General features: G+C 37.8%; 1 protein-coding gene across 2 annotated transcripts in view; it reads right to left on the reverse strand.

The window, feature by feature from the left end:
* fidipidine (coiled-coil domain-containing protein 93) overlaps positions 1-27216 on the reverse strand; it is a 42181-nt gene that overhangs the window by 1184 nt on the left and 13781 nt on the right. Inside the window, exons 5-14 of one of the 2 annotated variants that reach the window (XM_071665152.1) lie at positions 25467-25622; positions 24125-24250; positions 22434-22472; positions 16886-16939; positions 14789-14890; positions 14167-14396; positions 8906-9019; positions 6777-6985; positions 4736-4856; positions 1714-1798 (exon numbers count right to left, since the gene is read on the reverse strand). In XM_071665152.1, the coding sequence (XP_071521253.1) occupies positions 1714-1798; positions 4736-4856; positions 6777-6985; positions 8906-9019; positions 14167-14396; positions 14789-14890; positions 16886-16939; positions 22434-22472; positions 24125-24250; positions 25467-25622 (1236 nt within the window). The remainder of the gene's footprint in view (positions 1-1713; positions 1799-4735; positions 4857-6776; positions 6986-8905; positions 9020-14166; positions 14397-14788; positions 14891-16885; positions 16940-22433; positions 22473-24124; positions 24251-25466; positions 25623-27216) is intronic. The other variant, XM_071665153.1, reaches the window with a different exon arrangement.

Raw genomic sequence — 27216 nt, forward strand, 5'->3', positions numbered from 1 at the left:
CTCCCTATCTTTTCCAGTTTATTATTGCTCTCCAGTTAAATGCAGGAACAGACTATCTATCTATTTGTCTATCATCATTAACACTATTTTCAATATTAATGATGCGCATACAGCCTCTAAAATAACTTGCACATCCTTAACCCCTTACACATCACTGATTTTGTCCCAGTTTTCATAAAATTTTGGGAATTTTCAAAATATTCATATTTTTCTATTACAAGTGAAGGGAACAAGTTAAAACAAGAAAAACACATATAAATGTTTCACACGCCATATCATATGACATGTCAGACGTACCAATGGTAAACACAATTTTGTAAACATTAGCCAAACCACATGAGTGAAATAAACTAATGCCACAAAATATCTAACAGCTGTCAAGTATGTTCAGGCCCTGATGGCTCTAAATCTTTTTCACTGCATCCTTCCACCTCCAATTTGGTCTCCCGCTCCTCCTTGTTCCATCCACCTGACACGCACACATGATAGGGCTGTAAGTTCATTTGTCCTGAGCATCACAGATGTCCACAGGAAAGGAAAGGGGGAGAGCTGCCTTCCAGGGTTGTCTAGCAAAAAACTTTAAATATAATAAGAGATGAAAGTAAATGAAATCTTTCTCCATCTGTTCCTGGGCTACCTCTTTAATGAAGAAATGGTTAGCATGAAAAAAATTTGAGTCACAACCTGCTTAGTGGAAAATTCATATTTCACAATGAGATTTATTTATTTATTTATTTTATTTATTTTGCTTTGTCGCTGTCTCCCGCATTAGCGAGGTAGCGCAAGGAAGCAGACGAAAGAATGGCCCAACCCACCCACATACACATGTATATATATACACGTCCACACACACAAATATACATACCTATTCATCTCAATGTACACATACACACACAGACATATACATATATACACATGTACATAATTCATACTATCTGCCTTTATTTATTCCCATCACCACCCCGCCACGCATGGAATAACAACCGCTTCCCCCCTCATGTGTGCGAGGTAGCACTAGGAAAAGACAACAAAGGCACCATTCGTTCACACTCAGTCTCTAGCTGTCATGTAATAATGCACCGAAACCACAGCTCCCTTTCCACATCCAGGCCCCACAGAACTTTCCATGGTTTACCCCAGACGCTTCACATGCCCTGGTTCAATCCATTGACAGCACGTCGACCCCGGTATACCACATCGTTCCAATTCACTCTATTCCTTGCACGCCTTTCACCCTCCTGCATGTTCAGGCCCCGATAACATAAAATGAGATACATGTGCAAAAACTGAAATCAATAATGGAAAATGACCATCTACCTAAACTTTGCATGATGAATGTCCATCAAACAATACTTACTGAAAACAAGCATAAACTGATCAATTCACAAAAGAAAAGATGCTTACAGTTTGTTCTAAAACTGCTTACTGGCTAGGTAGCCCATCTTTTTTCATTTCCCTATTCTTTATTATAATCATTTAGTCGACTTTGTTTCCCCCTCTGAAACATCTGAAGATGCCTATACTTGAAGCAGGGGCTCGTTCATTTCTCACATCAGAATTTGGTTAATCTGTATGGGATGGGTTAACTGATTTGTTGCAAGGCATTTGGCTTGTTGATTCTGGGTACAACTGTACTAATGAACAGGAACAATAAAGCATACACCTTTTGAACAAAACTTAATGCAGAGAGAGGTCTCTTATTCTTTAACTTACCTTCAGTTTATTTTGTCTAATTCCTTCCACAATGGTCTCCAGCTGCTGCAAGTATTCATCCATGTTGGCTACATTATCCAGGGCCCTGTTTAAAACACTGTTCTTAGAAATTATCAGATAAAGATAGGAAATACAACCAAAGCTAATCTATGTATACTATTATATAATGTGTGCCACTTCCAGATTTTGGAATACAAAGAGGCATGCAGAATATTTCACTACAGACCATCTACTTTATTTCAACCGTCAGGACCAAAAATCTGAAACATCTAAAGAATACTCCATGATGTTTGGTTAACACCTAACAAGTAGCTGTCATATCTAATGAAGGTTTCTGCATGATAGTTTGTTTACAGCATAATTGAAGTAAATGTCATGTATCTACGACTTCTGCATGATGGTTTCTTTACCACAGAACTGAAATAGCCATCATATATTTATTTAAGACTTTTGCATGATGGTTTGTTTGCCACAGAACTGAAGTGGCCGTCATAAATTTATTTAAAATTAATGCATAATGGTTTGTTTACCAAAGAACTGAAGTAGTTTTCATATATTTAATTAGGACTTCTGCATGATAGTCTGTTTACAATAGAACTAAAGTAGTGAAGTAGAACCAGGAGATACACAAAGAAAGGCCGCATCTGCTCACATCCATTCTCTAGCTGTTATGTGTAATGCATCGAAACCACAGCTTCATATCCACAACCAGGCCCCAAAGACCTTCCATGGTTTACCCTGGACATTTCACTTGCTTGGTTCAGTCCACTGACAGCTCATCAGCCCCAGTATGCCACATCATTCCAACTCACTCTATTACTATACTTATGTATATGTATATGTTAGCGAGGTAGCGCAAGGAAACAGATGAAAGAATGGCCCAACCCATCCATATACATATGTATAAACATAAATGCCCTCACATGCACATATATATACCTACAAATTTCAACATATAAATACACATATATACACACGTACATATTCATACTCGCTGCCTTCACCTAGTCCCGTCACCTCCCCGCCACACATGAAATAGCACACACCCGCCACTGCCGCAAGGTAGCACTAGGAAAAGAAAACAGGCCACATTTGTTCACACTCGGTCTCTAGCTGCCATTTCCTATGTTAGCAAAGTAGAGCTAGGAACAGATGAAGAAAGGTTACATTTGCTCACATCAATTCTCTAGTTGCCATGTGTAATGCACTGAAACCACAGCTCATTAAAATTATCATCATTATCCAGGCCCCACAGACCTTTTCATGGTTTACCCAAGATGCTTCACTTGCCCTGATTCAGAACAATGACCCCAGTACACCACATAATTTTAACTTTATCCTGTGCATACCTTTCACCCTGATCACTCGAAATCTTTTTCACTTCATCATTCAATCTCCAATTTGGTCTCCCCATTCTCCTTCCTTCCTCCACTCCTGACACATATATCTTCCTTTGCAATCCTTCCTAACTCATTCTCTCTATATGTTCAAACCATTTCAGCTACCTCCTTCAGGTTATCAACCACATTCTTTTTATTACCATACATCTCTCTTACCTTTTCATTACTTAATCAAACCATCTCTCACCACATACTGTCCTCAAACATTTCATATCCAACATATCCACTCTCTACCGCACAGCCTAATCTATAGCCCATACCTCATACCCATAAAATATTGTTGGAACTACTATCTTTTCCAACATACCCATTTTTGTCCTTCCAGATAATGATCTCTTTCTACACATGCTTCATCACTCCTAAAACCTTTGCCCCCTCGCCCATCCTGCAACTAGCTTCTGCTTCCATGGTTCCATTTGTTGTAATGCCACTCCCAGGTATCTAAAACAGCTAGCTTCCTCCAAATTTTCTCCATTCAAACTCACACCCCAACTTATCCCTCAACCCTGCTAAACCTAATAACTTTACTATTATTCACATTTACTCTCAATTTTCTCCTTTCACATACTCTTCCAAATTGTCACCAACTTCTGCAGTTCCTCACTTGAATCTGCCACAAGTGCTGTATCATCAACAAACAAGAAATGACTCGTTACCCAGACCCTCTCATTCTCCAGAGACTGCATGCTCACCCCTCTCCCAAGACTTGCATTCACCTCCTTCACCACCCCATCCATAAACACACTGAACAACCATGGTAACAGACATCCCTGCCACAGACTAACCTTCCCTTGAAACCATTCACTCTCCTCTCTTCCTACTCATACACGTGCCTTACACCTCTATTTCTCTCTTTTTGTTTTATAGTACGAGCCTCCACCCATGGACAAAAGTCCATATCAAGGCTGGGCCATAATTGAAATATAGAGAGGGTAATGAAAGGGCAAAAGAAGAAACAAGGAAAAGTATTTACAAATTTTGGAGGAAGTGGAAAACCTGTCTTTTAAAATGTGCTAGGTAATAGTTGTTAGGAAAGACATGAGAAGAGAGTTCCAAAGCTTAAAGATGAAGTGAAAGAAGCAGCTGCCAAGACGACCAACCCGAGTTGCCAACAGCCACACAGTATTCACATGATGCAGCAGCTTGCCAAGTATTTCCTGGTCTAGCCCTGTTAATACTGATACAAATTTCAAATGAGTTCTTTCTTGTTAGCAACTTTCTTAACCTGCTCAAGTACCTTCTGGCTATTATAAATTCCATACAGAAAGTAATCATTATTGGTTGTTCCATTACGTCTTGACAACATCTACCAATTATCTTTTTTCAAAAATTACAAGTCATATATATAGCTTCCAGAAGTCGTTTAACTAGTTCTTTCTTTGCTACTTTGCTGAGAATATGAGAAGTTACTAAGTAAGCTGCACTTATAAAAAATAATGAAACTGATAAATGCTACAAGGATAGCTATTTCCTTTAATAATTCCATATGTCTTTTGTGGCACTATATTTACATGTAATCAATCTTAGAAACAAATCAGCTACTGGCATACACATAAATCACATTTGAATAATGATGTGAATTTATTTATAATGCAAACAAAATTAAGAATGCAAGTACTTACATGGCCATATTATCAAGTATAGAATTGAGAAGGGAGAGTTCCTTTTCCATGTATGTGCGGGTGTCTGCCAGGGTATTGTACATGTTGTAGAACTGTTGTGTCTCTCGATGGGTGGCTGCAACTACAACACATAAAATGAAATCACACTTATAATAATCAAGGAGAACTCCATAGTAAAGTACTGATAATGGAGGATTTCAATCATAAAGAGATAGCCCATCCCTAAACAAAGTATTCACCAACTGCCTAACAAGAGCCCTTTTTTGATACCGGCTTATGTGTCACCCCCCTGAACTCTTCCAGTATATTTGCCGATGATAGCCAGTTAACAGAGCCTAAGGTTTCTGCAGAATTCAACATGTGATAGGAAACTGTGTTCAGATTGATGCCAGTAGCAATCTGCTACTTATGCATATATTGATGCTAACACCACCATGAGGGTTAAACTTTTTTGGGTAAAGTTACTACTTCATTCAAAACTTCATCATTCAGCATTTTCCATTCATAAACTCATCTGATAATATACAATTGATACTTTTCACCTAAAAAAAATTTCTACACAGTATTTTGCTATAGTCTCTAGTTGTTCTATCATAATATCTTTCAAAGAAGTGTTCACTGTCATCACTAGTTTAAATTCTTGAAAGTAGTAATCAAGTCACACCTCACTTTTCCATTTTCCATGGTAAGTTTATGACCTTCATCCTCTCAATGTAGCTCAGTTCTCCTTCTTCTAATATCATCTTTGTTGTCATCCACTGGACCATCTCTGTTAGTTCTTTGAGCTTCATTAAATGCTGACATAACTGGAACAACTTATTTTTGTCTTGGCCTATGTTGTAAATGGTTTTCTGAACATGTCTTAATGCTTATACCTAAAAGCGATTCTAATGTCTGCCAGCAAATAGATTAATGTTAGAAAAATTCTCCTCAAGGGGAATTTCAGCATGAAGCTATGTACAGCTTCAAGTTCCAAGTCCCTTTAACAAACAGATTCCTGCAGCTTATGTCTTGGTTGATAACACTCATACTGCAGCCTTCTTTCACTGTGTCCCACCTTCATTTCATTACACCCAGTTGGATTGAATTTCATCAACATGGTACAAGATCAGCTTTGGAGTCTAAGACACCCTGTAAAGTGAAGCAATCCTCATCTTAACTTCCCCCATGACCTTAGCATCACGGTATGATTATCTTTTTCAGTGTTTTACGGAGGACACTCAACAGAAAGACAGGTTTGCAGTTCAGCACAATATTCTCATCGCCTTTTATAACCTTTTATCAGGATCTTCCATAAATCTACTTTGCTCAGTGGAGGGGACCTCATGTAGATCAATGATATGTGCTTTTGCACTAGGAGGTATTTGGTGGAGGCAGATGCTAAAGGCCTCCTTGTACATCAATTATTAATGAGTTCTTCACAACGCAGTATTTGCTTCACAGCAATTGGGGCTCAAGTGATTCAGATACCAGGCTATTCACTGAAAACACACATGGATCTAAATACGATTAAGATATTGAGGAATGATATATGAAGCAGCAGTTATGACATTTTGTAAAACTAGGCCGTGTAGCATTCATTACTGTCTCAGCAAATATGCTTCTACCAAAAGCTTTTATTTCTCCAGAGGTAAGTTAAGCCATTTTATTTGTTTTTCTGTTGTTCTCTTATCCTATGATGTTCTCTCATTCCATAGGAAAATTATTTCTATTACCTTTAAATGAAAAATGCCCATTTTTTCAGTAACATCAGGAAATCTATGTGTGTACTTAAGAGGTTAACCCATGATACTCTTAGGTCTCAGGGAAGATGATCCTTTCATCTGCTTAGGGTCAAGCAGTCTTGGGGTATGTCACATTAGCACCAAACAAGTTACATCTATACTAATGAAATACTTTCTAAATGAGATAAATATTTTTCACAAAAATGAGCTGAGCTTGAAAAGTTTATCCTTGATTAGCATGCCTAAAAGATGGACAAGTCATATATGGTGTAAAAGTACTTAGCAGTTTTATAAACAAAGTTATACGAAACACCTACCTTGATTATATAATTCAATAAATCTCCGCTGATACTGTGAAAGCTCTGCTCTGCCAGGTACATCATCAATATATCTCTTTAATGCTTCAACTTTTCTTGTCTTCTTGGCTAGCTGCTGTCTCATCTTTGCATATTTCTCCTTTTCTGCCATGTGGCGCTCTGTCATTTCATTGCCAGCATCTGCCTCTGTAAGTCTTGCCTGGAGATTGCTAAAATACATATATTTTGGAAGGAGGTAAATAACTTGCATAAGATGAGAAAAAATGGGAACATCGGTGAAGGGGGGAAGTGGGAAGATAATAACAGGTAGTGATGAAGTGAGGAGATGGCATGAGTATTTTGAAGGTTGGTCGAATGTGTTTTGGTCGGGTGGAGTGCAAAGTGAGAGGGTCAGAGAGAATGGTTTAGTAAAGACAGAAGTAGTGAAAGCTTTGCAGATAAATCTGGCAAGGCAGCAGGTTTAGATGGTATTGCAGTAGAATTTATCAAAAAAGGGGTTGACTGTGTTGTTGATTGGTTGGTAAGGATATTCAATGTATGTATGGATCACGAAGTGCCTGAGGATTGGCAGAATGCATGCACAGTGCCACTTTACAAAGGTAAAGGGGATAAAGGTGAGTGTTCAAACTACAGAGGCCTAAGTTTGTTGAGTATTCCTGGGAAATTATATTGGTGAGTATTGATTGAGAGGGTGAAGGCATGTACAGAACATCAGACTGGGGAAGAGCAGTGTGGCTTCAGAAATGGTGGACGATATGTGGATCAGGTGTTTGCTTTGAAGAATGTATATAAGAAATACTTAGAAAAACAGATGGATTTGTATGTAGCATTTATGGATCTGGAGAAGGCATATGATATGGTTGATAGAGATGCTTTGTGGAAGGTTCTAAGAGTATATGGTGAGGGTGGTCAGTTGCTAGAAGCAGTGAAAAGATTTTACCAAGGATGTAAGGCACATGTACAAGTAGGAAGAGAGGAGAGTGATTGGTTCCCAGTGAATGTCAGTCTGTGGCAGGGGGGGGTGTGATGTCCCCATGGCTGTTTAATTTGTTTATGGATGGGGTGGTTAGGAAGGTAAATGAAAGAGTTTTGAAGCGAGGGGCAAGTATGCAGTCTGTTGGGGATGAGAGGGCTTGGGAAGTGAGTCAGATATTGTTCACCAATGATACAGCTCTAGTGGTTGATTCATGTGAGAAACTGCAGCAGTTGGTGACTGTGTAGTTTTGAAAAGTGTGTGAAAGGAGAAAGTTGAGAGTAAATGTGAATAAGAGCAAGGTTATCAGGTTCAGTAGGGTTGAGGGACAAGTTAATTGAAATGTAGCAGTGGATGGAACCATGGAAGCGGAAGTGAGTCACAAGGTGGGGAAGGGGGAAAAGGTTCTGGGAGCAATGAAAAATATGTGGAAGGAGAGAATATTATCTCAGAGAGCAAAAATGGGTATATCTGAAGAAATAGTAGTTCCAACAATGTTATATGGTTGCAAGGCATGGGCTATGGATAGGGTTGTACAGAGTAAAGCGGATGTGTTTCGAAATGGAATGTTTGAGGACAATATGTGGTGTGAGGTGGTTTAGAGTAAGTAATGAAAGAGTAAGAAAGATGTGTTGAAAAAAAAAGTGGTTGAGAGAGCAGAAGAGGGTGTGTTGAAATGGTTTGAACATATATGGAGAGAATGTCCAAAACATTTCAACACATCCTCTTCTGCTCTCTCAATCACACTCTTTTTATTTCCACACATCTCTCTTACCCTTTCAGTATTTACTTAATCAAACTACCTCATGCCACATGTTGTCCTCAAACATTTCATTTCCAACACATCCACCCTCCTCTGTACAACCCTATCTCTGGCCCATGCCTCACAACAATATAATATAGTTAGTACTACTATTCCTCCAATGTTTTCTTTCTTATTCTCTGATAATAAAGTCAGTAGAAGAAAAAATAATGGCCTGAAACTGAACTATGCATTAACATGATACATATCTTATAAAGCAATTAAAAAATTGCACTTTAGTTTAACAAAACCTGAATAAAGGACACTATGAATTAAAAGGAGTTTGTTGCATATATAAGTACTGTGATCAAGAACATATAAAAATCTATTCGATAGCAAATTAATAATAATTACCTGATTTCCTTCTTCATCTTCTCTGACTCTTTACGGCATGCATCCTTAAACTCGGTTTCTTTCTTCCTAGTCTTTTCATTTTCTTTAACAAGTTGTGATAACTGTTCCAGAAGTCTGCAAGAAGAGAAAAATTTAGATATGAAAGATGAAAAGGATAATCAGGGTTCAGACCATCCAACATTCAATATTTTTGGCAAAGAAGCACTAGTCTTCCTCTTCCTTGAATAATTACTCAGCTGTGGCTGTGACTGCTTCCTCATTTCAAGCCTCTCTGGCCACTCACAGACTGTCAAAGAGATAACATCATTCACCCATTAGGTCCCAGCTATTTGCAGCTCATAATTTGCAAATCACAAACATCAGCCAAAAGTGGTTACAGTTAGTCCTAAGTCCTTTGAAAAAAGAGAGGGAATGGATGAAGAAAAGACCTCACTTAATCACATCTACTCTCTATCTGTCATGTAAAATGCATCAAAACCACAGCCCCCTATCTATAACCAGGCTCCATAGACCTTTCCATGGTTTCCCACAGCTGCTTCATACAACCTGGTCGCCTCATGTATGCCATGTTGCTCCAATGCACTCGATCCTGTGCACACCTTTCACCCTCTTGTATGTTCAGTCCCTGACCTCTCAAAATATTTTTTCACTTCAGCACTCCATATCTAGTTTCATCTTGCCGTTCTCCTTTTCCCTTCCACTACTGACACATACATCATCTTTGTCAACCTCTCATCACTCATTCTCTCCATTTGTCCACACCATTTCAGCACATCCTCTTCAGCTTTCTCAACCACACTTCTTATTACCACATCCCTCTCTTATTCTTTTATTATTTCCTCAATCAAACCACACTGCACCATATACTGTCCTCAAATATTTAACTTCCATCACAATCACTCCTCTCTGCATATTCTAATCTATAGCCCATGCCTCCCATCCATACAAAAATGTTGGGACTACTACATCCCCAAATTTACCCAACCAGTGACTCATCTTTGCTTCCATGACTACCATTCACTGCCTTCTCCACCTCCAGATATCTAAAACACTCCACTTCCTCCACATCTTCTCAATCCAAACCCACACACCAACTAACCTGTCCCTCTTCCCAGCCAAACCTAATAACCTTGCTTTTGTTCACATCTACTCTCAACTTCCTCCTTTTCACACACTCTCCCAAACTCACCGACACAAACTTCTGCCATAGTGACATCAAACACCCTGGCCACAGACCCACTTTGACCTTGAACCACTTATCCTCCTCTCTACCTCCTTACACACATGCCTCATCCTCTTGATAAAAAATTCTTACTGCTTTCCTCCCAAAACACATATTCATTAGATCTACAAGGCATCTATCTCTATCAAGCTTGCCATATACTTTCTCCAAATATATAAATGCCACATACAAATCCACCTGTTTCTCTAAGTATCTACTTTCTCCAGATCTATAAATGCCACATACAAATCCACCTGTTTCTCTTAAGTATTTCTCAAACACATTCTTTACAGCAAACATCTGATCCATATGTCCTCTATCACTCATAAAAGAACACTGGTCCTCCCCAGTCTGATGCTCTGTATATGCCTCCATCCTCTCAACTACCACTCTCCAATATAACTTATTAAGTACACTCAACAAACTTTAACCTCTGTAGTTCAGACACTCTACCTCCGTAGTTCACACCCTTACCTTTGTCCCCCTTGCACTATACATGCATGCTGCCAGTCCTTAAGCACCTCACTATGATCCATACAATGAACCTAACTAATCAATCAACAATACAGTCACCCCCTTTCTTCAGAAATTCAACTGCAATACCATCCACTCCAGCAAACATCACCTTTTGCAAGGCCTTCACCCTCTCTTTTCTTACCACCAAACTACTCTCCATGACTCTCTCACTTTGTGAACCTCCCCAACCCAAACATACTACATCTGCCACCATATCATCAAACACATTCAACATTCATTCAAAATAATCTCCTCCTCATCTTATCATTACTTGTTACCAATTTCCCCATTTGCCCTCTCAAGTGATACTCATATTTGCTCTCTTGCATGCCACACACTTCTCTCATGCATCAGCATTGCCCTTTCATCTCACCTTGCTTCTTTTACTCTCAAATTCTGCCATTCTACATACAATATCTCTTGATGTTTCTTCACACGTTTCTTTCCCAAGCTCACTTAATTTTTTCTTTTATGTTGGAGGCTCAAGTCACAGACCATATGTCCACTCAAGGCTGGAAAAAGAAGAGACAAGGGAAAGTATTTCCAAATTCTGGAGGAAGTACAAAACCTGTATTTTAAAATGTGCCAAGTCAAAGTTATTGGAAAGACGTAAGAGGGTAGAGACTTCCAAAACTTTGAGGTGTAGGAAAAGAAACAGTTATCAAAACGACCCACCCATGAGTTGCCAACGGCCACACAGTAATCATGTGATAGAGCACCTTGCCAAGTATTGTCTGGTCCAGCTAATGGTGAAGGTACACAAGCATCCAGCTTTGGGACCAAAAACCAAAGTAATACCTAAAGACGAGGGAAAATGAACCAACATTGCAACATAGAGCAAGTGGGTCAAATTTCGAAGTTAGCCTGGAAGAGTTTGTAAATCAGACTACTTTAGATTCAATCTAGTCAGATAAGGATGCAGAGCAAGAACCATCCCAGATGTGAGAACAGTACTTCATACAAGGACAGATAAATCCTTTGTATAAATGCAGCAAATGTTCAGAAGAAAAGAAATTTCGACATCTAAACAAAACTCCTAGCTTCTAAGGGGCAGATTTAGCTATTTCTGTAATGAGGGGTTCCTGAGAAAGAGTGGAAGCTACTGTAATGCCAAGTATGTTTATTGATTCAAGAGACGGAACTGCAGAACTATCAAAGAAGAGAGGAAAGTTATGAGTTTTCGATATAGGGATGGTAAGAAAGTGGGTCCTGGAGGCATTAAATTCACCCAGATTTCATCTTCCCACTGAGATATCCTGTCCAAGCCTGAGTTTACTGAAGAAGTTGTGTCGAGACATGACACAGATCAAGTGTGAGAAGGAGCAGAAATGAAGTAAAAGTAAAAGAAGTCAATTCAAAATGTCTTTTTATAAATGTAAAGCTTTATGAAGAACAGCTATGCAGTGACTCCCCACAAAAATGTGAGTGGAGTGAGTTTTGGGGGTAGAGAGGAGTTTCATGGCCTGATACACACTGTCCCTGGTGCTACAGGCACCACTGCAGGAGAATTCAAACCATGATAGGGGGGGGGATTTAAAAGTACATGGATTGTTGGACTTCATTCCAACTAAGATAACCTCTGTTATGCATTCTGCATGATTGGAGAAGCAATATACATCCTAGAGAAAGTCAATAAAGGTACTAGGCATACATGACCAGTGATCTCTCTCAAAGAACCAAAGTTGGCTTTTCAAGATGTAGATAGAGAGAGGGTATGCATAACTGTAAGTAACAAAAATAAGAAAATGGTTAAGTGACCCTATGGGGGAAGAAATGGTACATAAATAGTGCCATGCAGGGCTCAGAGGTAAAAAAGAGGTCGACAAAGTCTGAAAACTGGTTGATGAAATTTAATCCAAGCATATGAAGAGCAATGAAAATGAGAGTGAAAGAAGGCCTTAGAATAATTCTATGGCTTGAAATAACCTCCAGGAATCTATATAAAACAGAGACCTAGGTGTAAACACTTTGCCTAACCCTTTGCCAGAGCTCCACATCCAGAAAATAGTTAAAACTGTCCTCTGGCAAATACTAGAATTGCATATAAGTAACAGTAAGGATATGTTAAGCATACTATTCACACCATTATAAGGCCAAAACTTCTCAACAGTATAAAAGACCAAAACCATAATACACTCCTCAAGTCTGGTCGACACATGTGAAGAAGCACAAATGATTAATAGAGTGGGTCCAGAGACGAGCAACTATGAGAATATAGAATTCAGAGAGCTCAGCTTTTTGAAAAGCTGAGGGCAACAGATATGCCTAACATGGAGAACAGCAGAGGGAGGGATAACCTGATCACAAACTTCAAGTTTCTAAATCAACTAGATGACACTGACAGTAAACAGTTATAGTATTTGTGGGATGCAAAGTCAGTGTAAACAGAGGTAAAAAAGAAACTAAAAAAAGTATTAGAAAGGATTTAAACAACTGATACAGTGTAAGGGTGGTGGATGAATGGGATACACCATGTGATGAAACTTAATGCTGGCCAGCTGACTTTACATAAAATATGTTGCTATTTTCACTTACAAATTGCTCACTGAGTTTGTTGTATCAAAATTCATACAAAACTACCTTGTCTACAGATTTAAATGTAATACTTTTGAGAAACATTATGTGACATGTGGATGGCATCATCTGAGGAGAGTCACATGGGTGTCAGCCTAGCAAGTCAAGCAAGCTATCCCTTATATCTTCTCTGTTTAGCCTAACTTACAGTACTCCCAATATCATCATGTTTCATTTTAAGAGAAGAAAAAAAAATAATATGGTAAATAAATATCATTCATAAATATAGTAACAGCAAATGGTAAATAATGAATGAAATTCAATACAGTTGTTATAAAATGTAAAGAACATTGTTTGATATCTTATAATCCATGCTTATCTTCTACGCATTTCTCATTAGTAGGTTCATAATCAATTCATGCACATATAAAGAAAATAATGAAAATGTGGGTGATGCAGTAAAACATTTGTGATTCAGGTAGGCAGTGTGAGGCAAGTGATCATATGTCAGTTCAAGATATTCATAATTTTTTCTGTGAATGATAATATAAATTGTATCTTATTTGTATTCTACATGTAATTTTTTATACAAATCGCTTCAGTAGGTTCTTACTTAATACATGAACAAATAATTACTAACATAAACAAAAATAATACATTCAAAAACCTATGTAACCTATCCCAGTCCTCAAGAAATGAAGATGTGAAAAAAGGCAGATACTGTCGATCATTTTCTGTTGCTTGGATAACAATTTGAATGTTTTTAGATACATTATTTTCATTATATACATAACATTTTGAGTATCGTTTCTTTTGGCCATTTTTTTTTTTTTTACAATAAAGTGTGATTAACTGCTTCACAAATGTTTTTGCTTCCTATTTCAAGTTATATCATGAACGTACTGTATCTATTTGTATTGTGTTGTGATAAGGATTCTATAGTAGCAAACTCATTTGGTAATTAATATTCTTTTACATACTTTACATTTAAGTGAAAATTAATACTTACAGCTTATTTTCATTTGTGTCGACAACAACCAGATCACTGATTTGCTTCTCTATTTCCACATTCTCTTGTTTAATTTCTTGCAGCCTTGATCTCATTTCTTCAACATTGGTTGTTTCAGCAGCTTGCTTAGCCTGCATCTCAACTAACTGTGCAGATAATGATGTTCGTTGCTTTTCCAATGACGCTATAATACAGGCCTGGGAGGAAGCACTATCACCAAGAACCTCTTCCTGAAAACAGAAAAGTGAACTCTGAAGAATGTAATACTGCTTCTTTCCACGGTGGTGTCTCATGAGCTACAAGAGAGTCTTCCTGGATCTCCAGGGGTTAGGGGCCTCTAATCCCTATCTTTCTGGTGAGATTTATGCTTCTCAACCTTTGCAAACCAACCAAACAGGTCTATTCTTTTAGCTATAGACATAAAAACAGTTTCATTGCCTGAGAGAAAAAAACACCCAAAGCAAATGATTTAAGCAATAATGTTGCTTATCTTATCAAAATGTGTAAAGATGTATAAGCACCAAAGGGTTTTGAAAAAAACATCACCAAAAATTCTTCATTCTTCTAAAATCAGAGTAATGACTTATTTGAAATAATATACATGTCGAAGATGTATACTTACAGTAATTTGTTGCTGTAGCTTGAAGTAGTGCTTGGAGGTCGCAGCAATCTCCTGGAACTGAGCACTGACTATGTTCCCAACATGCTGGGCACTCAGTTTACCCTGAAAATATATAACAATATCATATGACTATTGAGAATAAGGATTCTGTTCTAAAAAAAACAGTTTGGAGAAGATAAAAAATTGGCTGCAAGCTCAACCTTTTTAACATAAATCTAACCTCAAAAGAGAGTTATATGTGTAAGGATCATCCTAACCCCCTCAACCATCATAAAACATACAAGGGCAGTAGGAGCTTATTGATCATACTCAGGGGACAAACAAAAACCTACTCAGGCCTTTGACCTCATGGTGTGCAAGTGAGGTAGCATTATCATCCATCCTCATTAACTCTCGTGTCCCTGAGTCAGATGCAGAGCCCACCCGCTCAAGGACCAGCTTCTCTCTCAGAGTGCTCATGCAGGAAATGCATATATTTTTTGTGATAGAATGCATTGCAATTGCAATAAAAGTAAATTCTGTTTCCCTAATAATCCTGAATAGTTCATCTTAAACTTCTTTTAAGTACATATTTATAGAAAACATAAACTATGCATGAAAACATGAGTTGAAATGAAAAAATCATAATCATAAGTATACATATGTAGCAATAAATCAATTCAGTTTATGTTATTTATTATATCTGATTTTTTTTTAATCTGTCAGACCATAGGAGAATTTTAGGACTTAACCTGTCAAGACTGAATACAGGTAAAGAGAAGCAGTATATAATATACCAACTGCCACTGGGCAGGGCAGGTAAATGAGTCAAGAGACAAGCCTACAAGTCTACTAGTGATATTTCCTACGAAATTCATCCCTGTTCCTCACCTCGCAGGGAATTTGGTGAAACTTTTATCATAGCCCTTGACATCTCCAAAGAATCTGACAGGGTGCGACATTAGTTTTTGCTTTCTGAAGTTCATTCTTTTGCTTTTCTGTTTATGTCTGTTCCCTAATGGACAGCTTCCCCTCTGACTGTTCCATTATGGTAGTCGATGATGAAGCAACTTGTCCCTCTTATCTCATCTTCAGATTATGCCCTTTCTCTTCCTCTCTGTCTCCAGTTTCTAGCCCTGTTAATGCAACTACTGAAGATTCAACCTATGCACTCTGACTCAGTTTCCCTACCCTCATCTAAATATTATTCTCTTTCTCAAACTGAACATATCTCCTTGAGAATGGGTAGGAAGTAACTCCTAGCGAAGGATAACAACAGAATTAAAATGCAATTTCTCCCATCTCTTTCTAAAAATCACTCATTTCCCTGTTCAAGTTCAAAACACCACAATATAACCCTGAAATAAATGATATGGTGGGCATAACCATACTGTCCACACTATCCTGGAAATTCCACACAATCATTCTCACAAAGCCTGATTCCAAAAAGCTGGAGGGTGTTGTATAAGTGCCATAATAATTTTTCTTGTGAGCACCTGTTTAATAACTACAAGGGTTTTATTCACCCTAGTACAGAGTGTTGCTCAATAACTTGGGCAGGTCTTCCTCTATCATTAACAAGAGTAGAGTCAAAAGCCTTCCATTTCACTAATTATCATAGCATGACCTCTTCATACATCCCTTTCTGTATGACATATCGTTGTTGCTCTCTTTCTTTCTCTATTCTACATTCATTATTTTGGCCACTTTTCTTGTGAGCTATCTGCATGCATTCCTGCACCCAAGGCTTGGACCCAAGGCATGCATCTGGCTGCTGCTTCCCAATTTCTGTTTGGAGACCAGCCACTCAAGGAAAGACCCTCATGATATCTTTTCCTCCTTTCGTGTTTACCTTTACCTACAACCATTTCAACTTTAAGTCAAGTCTACAAATACTTACTGGGCCTAGACTGATCTCTTGGCCTTCAATTGGGGCATGTTTTGCCCATGGTACATCAAACACCATAAAAAAAGTGGACACTAGCAAAAACATTAAATCTACAAAATATAATTTCCTATATGGATGAAAGAGTATGTATAACTTCAAAAAGCATAAGACAAACTGGAAACTCTTAGAATATAAATACACAGTAGTATCTTGTGTAAATAAGTCCTTACCTCAGTGGTTTCTGCTACATCCATGCTTAGCATAAGTTCCTCCACCTCTGCAATCTGATGTTAAACAATATTAATAACAAGTAAAATACATACAAAATACATATTCAAAGCCATTCTAATTAGTTAACTGCAGTTAAGGAGAATCATGCTAACTACAATTCAATTCTGCTCACTGAAGACTTCACTCAAAAGAGTCTCAAACTTTAAATACTGTTATCAAATTGCTCACACATTTCAACAACATGCATGTTAGAGCAACTGTTACCTAAAGAATGAAATAAACTTAGTTTTCACTTCAAATGACAAACACAAACAAAATAATTATAATGGAAACAAACCTGAAAGAATGCTGATATAATCCAGACTTGGATAGACAATCAAAATGTTTGCACATCAATAATCATTCCACACTGTCAAAATTACTGTGTATACTTACAGCAAGGGGTTTTTAATGCTGAATATCATTACCTTAATACATACAGTCAGTAAATACTCAATCTTGCCCCCAACTGGTTCATCTGATCACACACTCATACATGCATCTATTCTAACGGCACCTTCCCCTCCAACAGCCCCTTCTAAGCTCATCTGTTCCATTTCTGTTTAAAAACCAAAACTTTTACTTGGAAGCATGCACTGAAATATTCCATCCCTAAAAAGGGTGACCATTCTGACCCCTCTAACTATTGTCCTACTGCTTTGACATTTACCATTTCCAGTCTTTGAATCCCTCCTCAACTCCCATATCCTTAAACGCCTCGAAAATCACAGCCTTCCCTCTAATTACCAGTATGGCTTCCGTAAGGCAAGATCCACTAGTGATATTCTTTCATGTCTTACTAATGTCTGGTCATCATCCCTGAAAGATTTTGGGGAGACAAATGTGGTTGCCCTTGACATATCTAAGACTTTTGACACAGTGTGGCATCGGGGTCTCATCTCTATGCTCCCCTCTTTTGGCTTCCCTCCCTAACTTTGCTTTTTCATATCAAGCTTCCTCTCTCTCTGTGGTTGTTGATGAATCAGCCTCTCCCCCTTTCTCCATCAACAGTGGCGTCCCTCAAATAAATATATATTTTTTATCATTATACTTAACTGCTGTTTCCCCATGGTTGTTCAATTTGTTTATGGATGGGGTGGTGAGGGATGAAAATACAATTCCTGGAGAGAAGGGCACATATGCAGTCTGTGGGGGATGAGAGGGTCTAGGAAGTGAGTCAGTTATTGTTTGCTGATGATACAGCACTCGTGGCAGATTCAAGTGAAAAACTGCAAAAGATGGTGGCTGATATTGGAAGACTGTGTGAAAGGAAGAAGTCGAGAGTAAATCTGAATAAAAGCAAGGTTATTTAGGTTAGTTTGGTTGAGGGAAGGTTATTTGGGGCAAGAGTTTGAATAAAGAAAACTTGGAGATGAAGTGTTTCAGGTAATGGGAGTGAATATAGCAGTGAATGGAGCCATGGAAGTGGGTCATTGGGTGGATGATGGGGGAGCACTGAAGAATGTATGGAAGGAGAGAATGTTATCCAAGAGGGTAGAAATGGGTATGTTTGAAGGTATAGTGATTTCAACAATATTACATGGATGTGAGTCATAGGCAGTTGATAAGGCTATGTGGAGAAGGAAGGGGTGTGCTGGAAATGAAATGTCTGAGGACAATTCGTGGTGTGAGGTGGCTTGATCACGTAAGTAATGAAAGGGTAAGAGAAATGTGTGGTAATACAAAGAGTGTGGTTGAGAAGACCAGAAACCAGCACTGAACTACAGACTAGTCTCACAAGTGTTATGGGTAAGGTTCTGAAAATGATTATTAGAAAGCAAGTGGATGACTTTCTAATGTAGGAAACATTTCTGAGTGAGAGAAACCATGGTTTTAGGGAAAGGAGATCATATGTAATCAACCTCTTACAGTTCCACAAGAGAATGAGCACAGTCCTGAACAAAACTGAAGGTTTAGTGAACTGTCTCTATTTGCACTTCCAGAAAGTATTTGACACTAGAGGCTGATTCAAAAGTTGAATCACCAGCCAAGACTAAGGTAGAAACTCCTACAAAGGACACACGATTAACTCACTGGAAGGGAACAAGGGATGCATGTTAGAGAAGCCTTTTCTAAATAGGTTAAGTTCCACAAGGTTTAGTTCTGAGACCATTACTTTTCTTTATTCATGTTATCAATGGAGTGCTTCAAGGTTCAGTTCAAGGAACATCACCCTTCTTTATCTATGTAAATGACTTGCCTGAAGATATGGAATCCTACCTGAATATGTTTGTAGATAAGGGAAGTGAAAAGTGAAGAGAATGGCATCAGCTTACAAGGGAACCTGAACAGACTCCAAAGTTTGTCTGAAACATAGCAAATTAAACTCAACACAACATATTCAATTAAGGAATGGGGATGGGAAAGTGAAAGATGGCCTCAATGTGATTTCTCCTACCAGGAAATAAGCTTCAGAATTCAGTGTGTGAGAAAGACTGTCACCACAGTCCCATAATAGAAGAACAGTTAGGGAGACAAACTGTCTGCAAGCAATATCAGAATAGCTTTCAAGAGTATGGATAAGGAAATATCTAGCGAGATATTCTTATCCTACATAAGGCCAAAACTAGAACATGCTTCTCAGGTGTGGTCATTGCACCTAAAGAAGCACAAAGTTTCATAGAGAAGGTCCAGAGGAGGGCAACAAAGCTGGTACCTAAATTAAGAAAGTTACTGGGGAAGGCTGGAAGCTTTAAATTTACCCATCTTGAAAAAGAGAGGGGTGATGGGTGACCTGATAATACCCTTAAAGTTTTTAAGAGGTAAAAAACGTGGACAATGCACAGTTCTAGAGATGTAGGGAGAGAGCAAATAAAAGAAATACAATGAAATTAAGAAACTTGTTAATAAGGATGTAAAGAAATACATTTAAAGCACAGAAGGAACAGAATGACTGAGGGCATGGTAAATGCAGACAGCATACATAATTCAAGATACTGTATGATGGGAGAGAATGTTCAAGAGAAAGGGCCCTACGAGTGTGATACTCCATCCCCTACAGTACAAACAGGTAAATGCACAGACACGCATACAATACCACAGCACTTTATAACCTCTAATCCAGACAGGTGCATATGTCCAGCTATGTGAGTGCTGAGGTGGGTGTGTGTGTGTATGTGTGTGTGTGTGTGTGTGTGTGTGTGTGTGTGTGTGTGTGTGTGTGTGTGTGTGTGCAAGCTGGCAAAGAGGTGGGTGAGTGGTCCCAGGTGAAGGTAGGTCTGTACTCTAGAAGGGTTACCATCATCACTACTGAGTAAGTTTATGGTATACTGCACAGCTCAAGGGGCATCTACTACCCCACATTAACCCCTACCCCTTGATATGCCTCAGTACTAAGGTAGATAATTAATAGAGACAATAAATATGTCAATAACTATAGGTAACATTGATATTACCCATGACTCAATGTTGGACCCTAAAGACAGTCCATAATGGCCTGGTAGAGCCCAGAATTTAACTTTCCTAGGATATGAAAGCTATCATTGCAAGATAAAGAAAAGCACATTTTTATCCTAAATGAAACAGCTCCTTCTCAAGCATCTATCTGAATTCAAGAGACTTCCTACCAGCCAGATGGTTGAGAAAGAAGTAAATTAGAGTACAGTCCAAATAAGACTTTCTGTGGACTAACATTCAACTGAGAAATAACAACAGGCAAGAATTCCTTGCCAAGTAACTGGATCCATTGAATATTCCCACACAAAAGGTAACTGGATACTCCTCCAATTAAAGACCATTCTAATTCTAGGATCATAAGGAACCAAATCTTTCCAGACATAAGAAATAAATGGTCTTGACTCAAATTTTTCTTGTAACTAGACTCAACATAGCCTCTCTTTCTTCTCAGTACAATAACACGAGATAATCTGAGGATACACTTTAGTCCTCAACATTAGTAGGCCAGCACAAAACATTTACAATCTACACTCCAATGAAGAAACATACTTTTATAAAAAAAAAAATTCATGAGATAAGACATAAAATTAACAAAACAAAACCAGTTAGATTACAGTACTTGTACTGTATACATGATACAGGTGCCTTTTTTGTTGAAAGGCAAAGTGGTTCTGGTAGGGGTCACCAATTAACCCCAACTCACTGACCTAATTTGAAATAATCCAATATCACCTACATGAAGAGGAAATCTGTAGTCCAAAACTAAAATTTACAACTGAGTGCCAGATATATTCTGCTTCTGAATCTTCTACAATTAGCTAATCTCTGGTAATGGTTAACTTGAATGCTTTATTGGTGTTTAGTCTAGTTCATGGGGCTGAAATCATAAGGCCAAAACCTGTCTAAAAAACACCTATCTGAATTTCAAGTTTTCTTGCTTGCCTACACTAGTTCTCAATAACTTTTCCATAGTACAATGAAATGGCATTTCCTAATAATCATCTTTTTTATATTTGAATCCAGATCTTGGTCAAATTTCTCTACATAAAATTTTGGGCACTTCCACCAGGGGTAATTTAAACTTTGTTACACTACCTCAGCTAAATTCAAAATATGTACATTCATACTACAACTACAAAACAGGCAATATTAAAAATGTAGTGAAAGACTGAGTACCACATAGTAAGTTCCCACCATGTCATAGTAAACAATACCATCGTCTCCTTAGTTCTCAAAAATACTTCAAAATACATGTAGTTTATGTCACTGTAAATGTTTTGTAAGAGAATATGACCATCTGTGTATTCAGGTGAAAAATAAGTGAGACAATGCAACTCATATCAGCAAATACCCTCTTAACTATGGACAACCAATGTGCTGCAACAGCGTGAGTGAGCTAATTAATGATGGTGGAACAAGGCACTATCTAATATCCTCATTGTATAAGAGCATCTGACAGCCTCATATGATTAACCATAGAGAAGAGGAGAATCCTCATGGTCACAACTCATTCTGTGGGTCAAAACTACATTCTAAACCCTCTACAAATGAGTTATCTCTTACATGTTCAATATGTTCTGTCCATTACTGATAAAGTAGCCTTTGGCATTTACTGGGCTCTGACTGCAAGAAGTCATACCAATAGTGAAAAGTCACCTTTTGGTGAGGTTGTATCACTGGGAGTACAGTCTCATCAAAGAACTTCTCACTCCAAAGTAGTTTCACTTTCATAGCTACCAGAAAAAGCACACCCTTGGGCTGCAGAAGCTTTTACAGGGTAACACCAAAAACTCCGTACAAACTGGTCCTGAGGCAATTATAAATAAATAATAAACAAAATGAAGTTACCTTTAACCAGAACACTAGTGATATAAATACATGATTTTTCAACTATTCTCTAAATGTTTTACAAATCCTAATAAAATTAATCTACATTATCAATAATGGTAATCAAAATACATCTTTCTGGTTAAAATAAAATACTTATCATTGATGTTCAAAAATCATATCACTGCATTTTCTATAGATGCTAAATTCTATATAACAAAGTGACCATAACATGAGCTTAAGCAAAACAACTATAAGAGAAATATTCAGCAATGAAGGAATTACCTCACTCCTGCCTTTGTCGATTTCATCTTGACCACTTTCCTGTAGGAGAGATAAAAAGTCATCAGAGAGGGAGTGGCACTCATAAGAGTTGTTACATCATGTTCTCACCAAAATCAAAAATTATTTGCTTAATGTTACCTACAACACCGAGGCTAATTTTTTTAGCTTAAATTTATGGATATTGACTTGAAAGGGCAGTACAGTCAACAGGCTTATAATGTAATCTAAGGTTGGTAATAACATTATCTCTGAATGAAGTATGGAGGCCCTGGAAATGAATGTACTTTATACTGGTCTCATTGTGACAGCCACCAGTTAAGGAAAGTTAATTATGAAAATCTTAGCTTGACAGTGTAAGCAGCTCACTTCATATCATTTCAAATAACATCCTACCTTACCTAGCTACTAAACTTCATCCCATGGCATGTAGCACATACCACAACAATTAGTAGAGTAATATCCAGTACACACTATCATTAAAGTAACTGGCTGGAGCATAAAATAACAGAGAAACTTCTGTATATCTATCTGTTATCATACTGCCATTCCTGATTCCATGGGGTTGGATCAAGCACATACAGCCTTAAAAATCACTTATACACATCCTCAATGTCCAGCATATCAAAAGTTAATTATGAGTTTCTGCATTTATCATGTTTCTTACTTTTTCCCCCCTGCATTCAAAATCAATCTGTCAAGTACAACTAGCATCTCAATTAACACCATCTTTCTATAAAAATGCCTCCATCACATCCACTTCCAAATCATTCCTATAGCATCTTTATCTATTATGACTACTGCCTAATCAATTTCTAACTATATCCACATCCACATAACTTTAACTCTCCCTCTTATACCTGCAACTATACTTCTGTATATCTAATTGACCAGTCTATCATCTGTCAAGTGTTCTTAACAATCATTTCATAAAAATTCTTCATCCACTCTCATGATTTTATATCATATCTTCATTCCTTATCTATATACTCCTAATTCCAAATTCACTAAATATGTTATCCATCTCTCGTTTTTTCTCTTTTTCACATTGGTGACTCCAACCACAGACAAAAGTTCACATTCACTCATACTCAATCTCTAGTTTTCACATGCAATGCACCAAAACCACAGCCTGTGTCCACAACCAGGGCCTATAGACCTTCCCAATTTTCCTCCAACCACTTCACATGCCTTGGTTCAGTCCACTAATGGTATGTCACCCCACCCCCATCCTCACCAATACTACACTGAGTCAAGACCTTTAAGCAGTATGCTTGTGTCAGCTTTATCAATTTCAACCCTCTCTTGGTCATCTTCCCCATTTCATCATGCTGGTTTTGGAACTATATGTATAGTAGTGTCATACACTGTGACAGTACTTTTGAACTTATCAATTCTGTTTGTTGTTTATCTTATATTCATCCCATAAGTTTCTGCTGAGTCCTTTAGCCTGATCAGTTGCTTCCAATATAAGAGACTTGCATGTATGTAGTTATAGTCTGTTATTATATATATGCTTGAATAATCATGCACATGTAAACATGTAGACACGTGCCATTTGTGAGTTGATGTCAAAGAGATGGGAAGGAAATCCTAGTTGTAGTTGATGATTAGTAAATTTATGTTCACCACACTCTATTCTAACAATAACAATTTTCAAAACCATCAGTGATAAAAGTCACACAATTCTTTACCTTGCTCCCAAGTCCCAAACAGTTCAGCTGGCCATACTCCAGCAATGTGGTCTGTACGCGTACACTTGCAGATTCCAGAGGGACTGCTGCCTTCCTTCGCCATCTTCGTTTAGGACCATAAGCAGACTGAAAGTGAAGTGCCAAAATGTGAAACATCATCTTTATTTGTTCCAAATACCTTTATTTTCCCTCTGACTGATGAACATATTTTCATAAGATTATCATCTTTAACTCAGTTTTCATTTTCAAAGTATTTATCATGTGCATAAAGTTACTTAAGATTCTCAAAAACAGAATCCCCATCTAATGAACAGCAAGCTAAAGTGAAAGGCTTCCAAAATAATTCTTAATTCTCATAATAAGTTATCTATCTCAACTGCTGTTTGGGCCTTGACATACTGGTTTCACATCCATATGTTAGAGCTGGGGCAAGTACTCTATCATGCCATCTACTAACAGTGATTCTCAGCAACTAGATTGTTCTTAATGTCTGATGCGAGGACTGGTTACAGGAAGTATGCACTATGCGATAAATCAATCTATCTAACTAGCATTTCAGACACCACTAGGAAGGTATAATCAAGATTACCATTTGCCTTAGCTATGAGTAGTGAAATATTCCAGAAGAGGTTGAATGCAACCCAAGAAGGTCTAAGTGGAGTTGTATGATAGCAAATGATTTATCAGTTTACGGTACTGGAGACAATGATGAACTAAATAATGATAATAATAGTAATAATGTGAGTAAACTGTTGTTGAGAGGGATGATCTCAACAACTGTAAGACAGAACTGAGTAGGACTATGATTTCTTGTCTAGGTCATAAAGTAACTAAGTGTGGTTCGAAATCTGATTCTGGTGAAATTACAGGCACAGTGAATTATTGAATTAAATTCTTACCTATGATCTGATGTAATGGAGCAAATACAAACATGAGTGTGCCAAGCAGTGTGCAGAACCAAGATAGGGGTGAAGCACGTCTTAGGGGAGATGCTTCTAGTGTATTGGGTGGAGGTACTAAGTACAGTGTGAGACCAACTAGAAGTGTGTGGATCAGGAGATCTCTAAGTTCATGGGACAAACGGACCCCAGAGAGAAAAATATAGTGTATGTTATATACATGTATTAAGTGCAGAATAAATGCCATGAGTAAATTTCAGCTGACACATTACATTACCTGACTACAGTAAATCTACTACTAAATAGCTTATATTTTCAATACAGGAGTAAGACTACTATTAAAGAACCCTATACGTAGTACATAGTTTGGAAGTCTCCCACATCATCAGCGAAAGGTTAAATGATATAAAAATGTACACAAGCAAGTTCCCTAAAAAACCAACCTGGACTGCAGATAATGTCTTGGTGGCTTTTCCCAATGTCTCTTTGAATTTTTCTTCTTCAGGAGTTGAGCAGTAGTGGTGGAACTGTAGAAGTGAAAACTTCCGGGTCTCATCACCAAATTCTTCTCTCGTTTCCAGAGCCTTTTTCACGAGCCACTGACAGAAAAAAAATACTTTCAGAATATTCTGTTGACTTTTCAGTTAAGATTTTAGGAATCTGCCAGATATCTGTTAAAGATTAACTAGCTCTGGCCACCCACATCTTTCTCTACATTCACTGCATTATAAGAATGATAATTTTTCTGTATCATGGTCTGATCTAGTATTTTTTGGTCAGGACATGTAAAAAATGAGAGAGGTTGAGATAACCTCTATAGTACAGATGAAATCAGAAGAGACAGGGTAAAGAGTGGAAACAAGAGAAAAATAAGTGGATGTGGGTTTAAAAATGAAACTGAGAGTGGGTTGGAGTAATATGGGGAGAAGTTCCACTGGTTAGTTCCAAGCATTAATACATATAAATAGTCAGCTCTAAGCATTAATGTGTGAAGAAACTGTGGGTTGCTGTATCAAGTTTATGAAGAGGTTGGAAAAGGAAAGCTAGAAAATACACTGAAATACACAAAGGTGGAAAAGCAACTGCAGTGAGCTCTGCAGCAGACTATCCGTTGTTATTCCATATTTTTACTTATTTGTATAGTCACTGACTAAAATCTTGAAGGTCCATTGGCAAGCTCATGGCTCTCGCATTTGAATCATGATCATAGAACTACTGTGAATCTCAAGCCTATGATTCATAGTGACTAAATATACATGCCTTTGTTTGGTAACAGAGCTGTTCTGATGAGGGTGGAGGTGACGGCTAAGGGCTTACCAGTGAATTACGATCCAAATGATAATCTTTGAGGAGTTTCAAAACATTCAGGCAGAATTGCTACATTTGGTGGTTAATACTAATTCATTTCATGATTTTTGGTTTGTTTAATGCCTATACAATATATATTTCCAGATTATACTGTTATAAAAAATAGTGGTTGCTATCTTGACAGGAAACCTGGTATCCCTCTCTCTGTGAGTGTCACATCATGAAATAGTTGTTTAAGGTCAGATCAAGGACTGAGAAACTCATCACATTCAGCTAGACTTTTTTTTATTTATGTGCACACTAATCACATGTAGGTAGCCAATGAACAGAGGCAGTGCATTAGACAGAAGTACTAAATAAGAACGTTAAGCAGGAACCTCTGCAAACACTGTGTCAGAGTTGCCCTCTGCTGGTGGCCTGTCCAAGGTGAGTTATAAAGGCTAAGATGTAGCATGTGAGTTCACTATTACAGAGACTCTACTGCCATGGCCATCCCCTTGAGGGAGTTCCAGTTGGGAACAGGCATCAAAGTTAAAGATAGATAGATAGATAGATAGATAGACACTAGTCATAGGTAACAGACTTTCTGCTTATCTAGCACAACAATACAGAGCTAGGTAGCTGAATGATGCTTTACCCGTAAAAGGTTTCTGGAAATCGAGACTAAACACTAGAGCGTAAGCTGATATCCATCATAAATAATCATCAAAAGGGTCCATTACACAGCTCATTCTTCGTAACTAGATTTTCCTTTGATGAGTGCTATGTGCTAGCCCTGCCTTTTGGCAAAATGTTAGGAACAACAGAAAGTAGTAGGCAGGAACATTTATATAGGAACATTAAGTAGAAACATTAGGCTGAAGTAGTAGAAAGGAAAATTAGGCA

Source organism: Panulirus ornatus, chromosome 9 (assembly GCF_036320965.1).
Source record: "Panulirus ornatus isolate Po-2019 chromosome 9, ASM3632096v1, whole genome shotgun sequence".
NCBI classification, from domain to species: domain Eukaryota; kingdom Metazoa; phylum Arthropoda; class Malacostraca; order Decapoda; family Palinuridae; genus Panulirus; species Panulirus ornatus.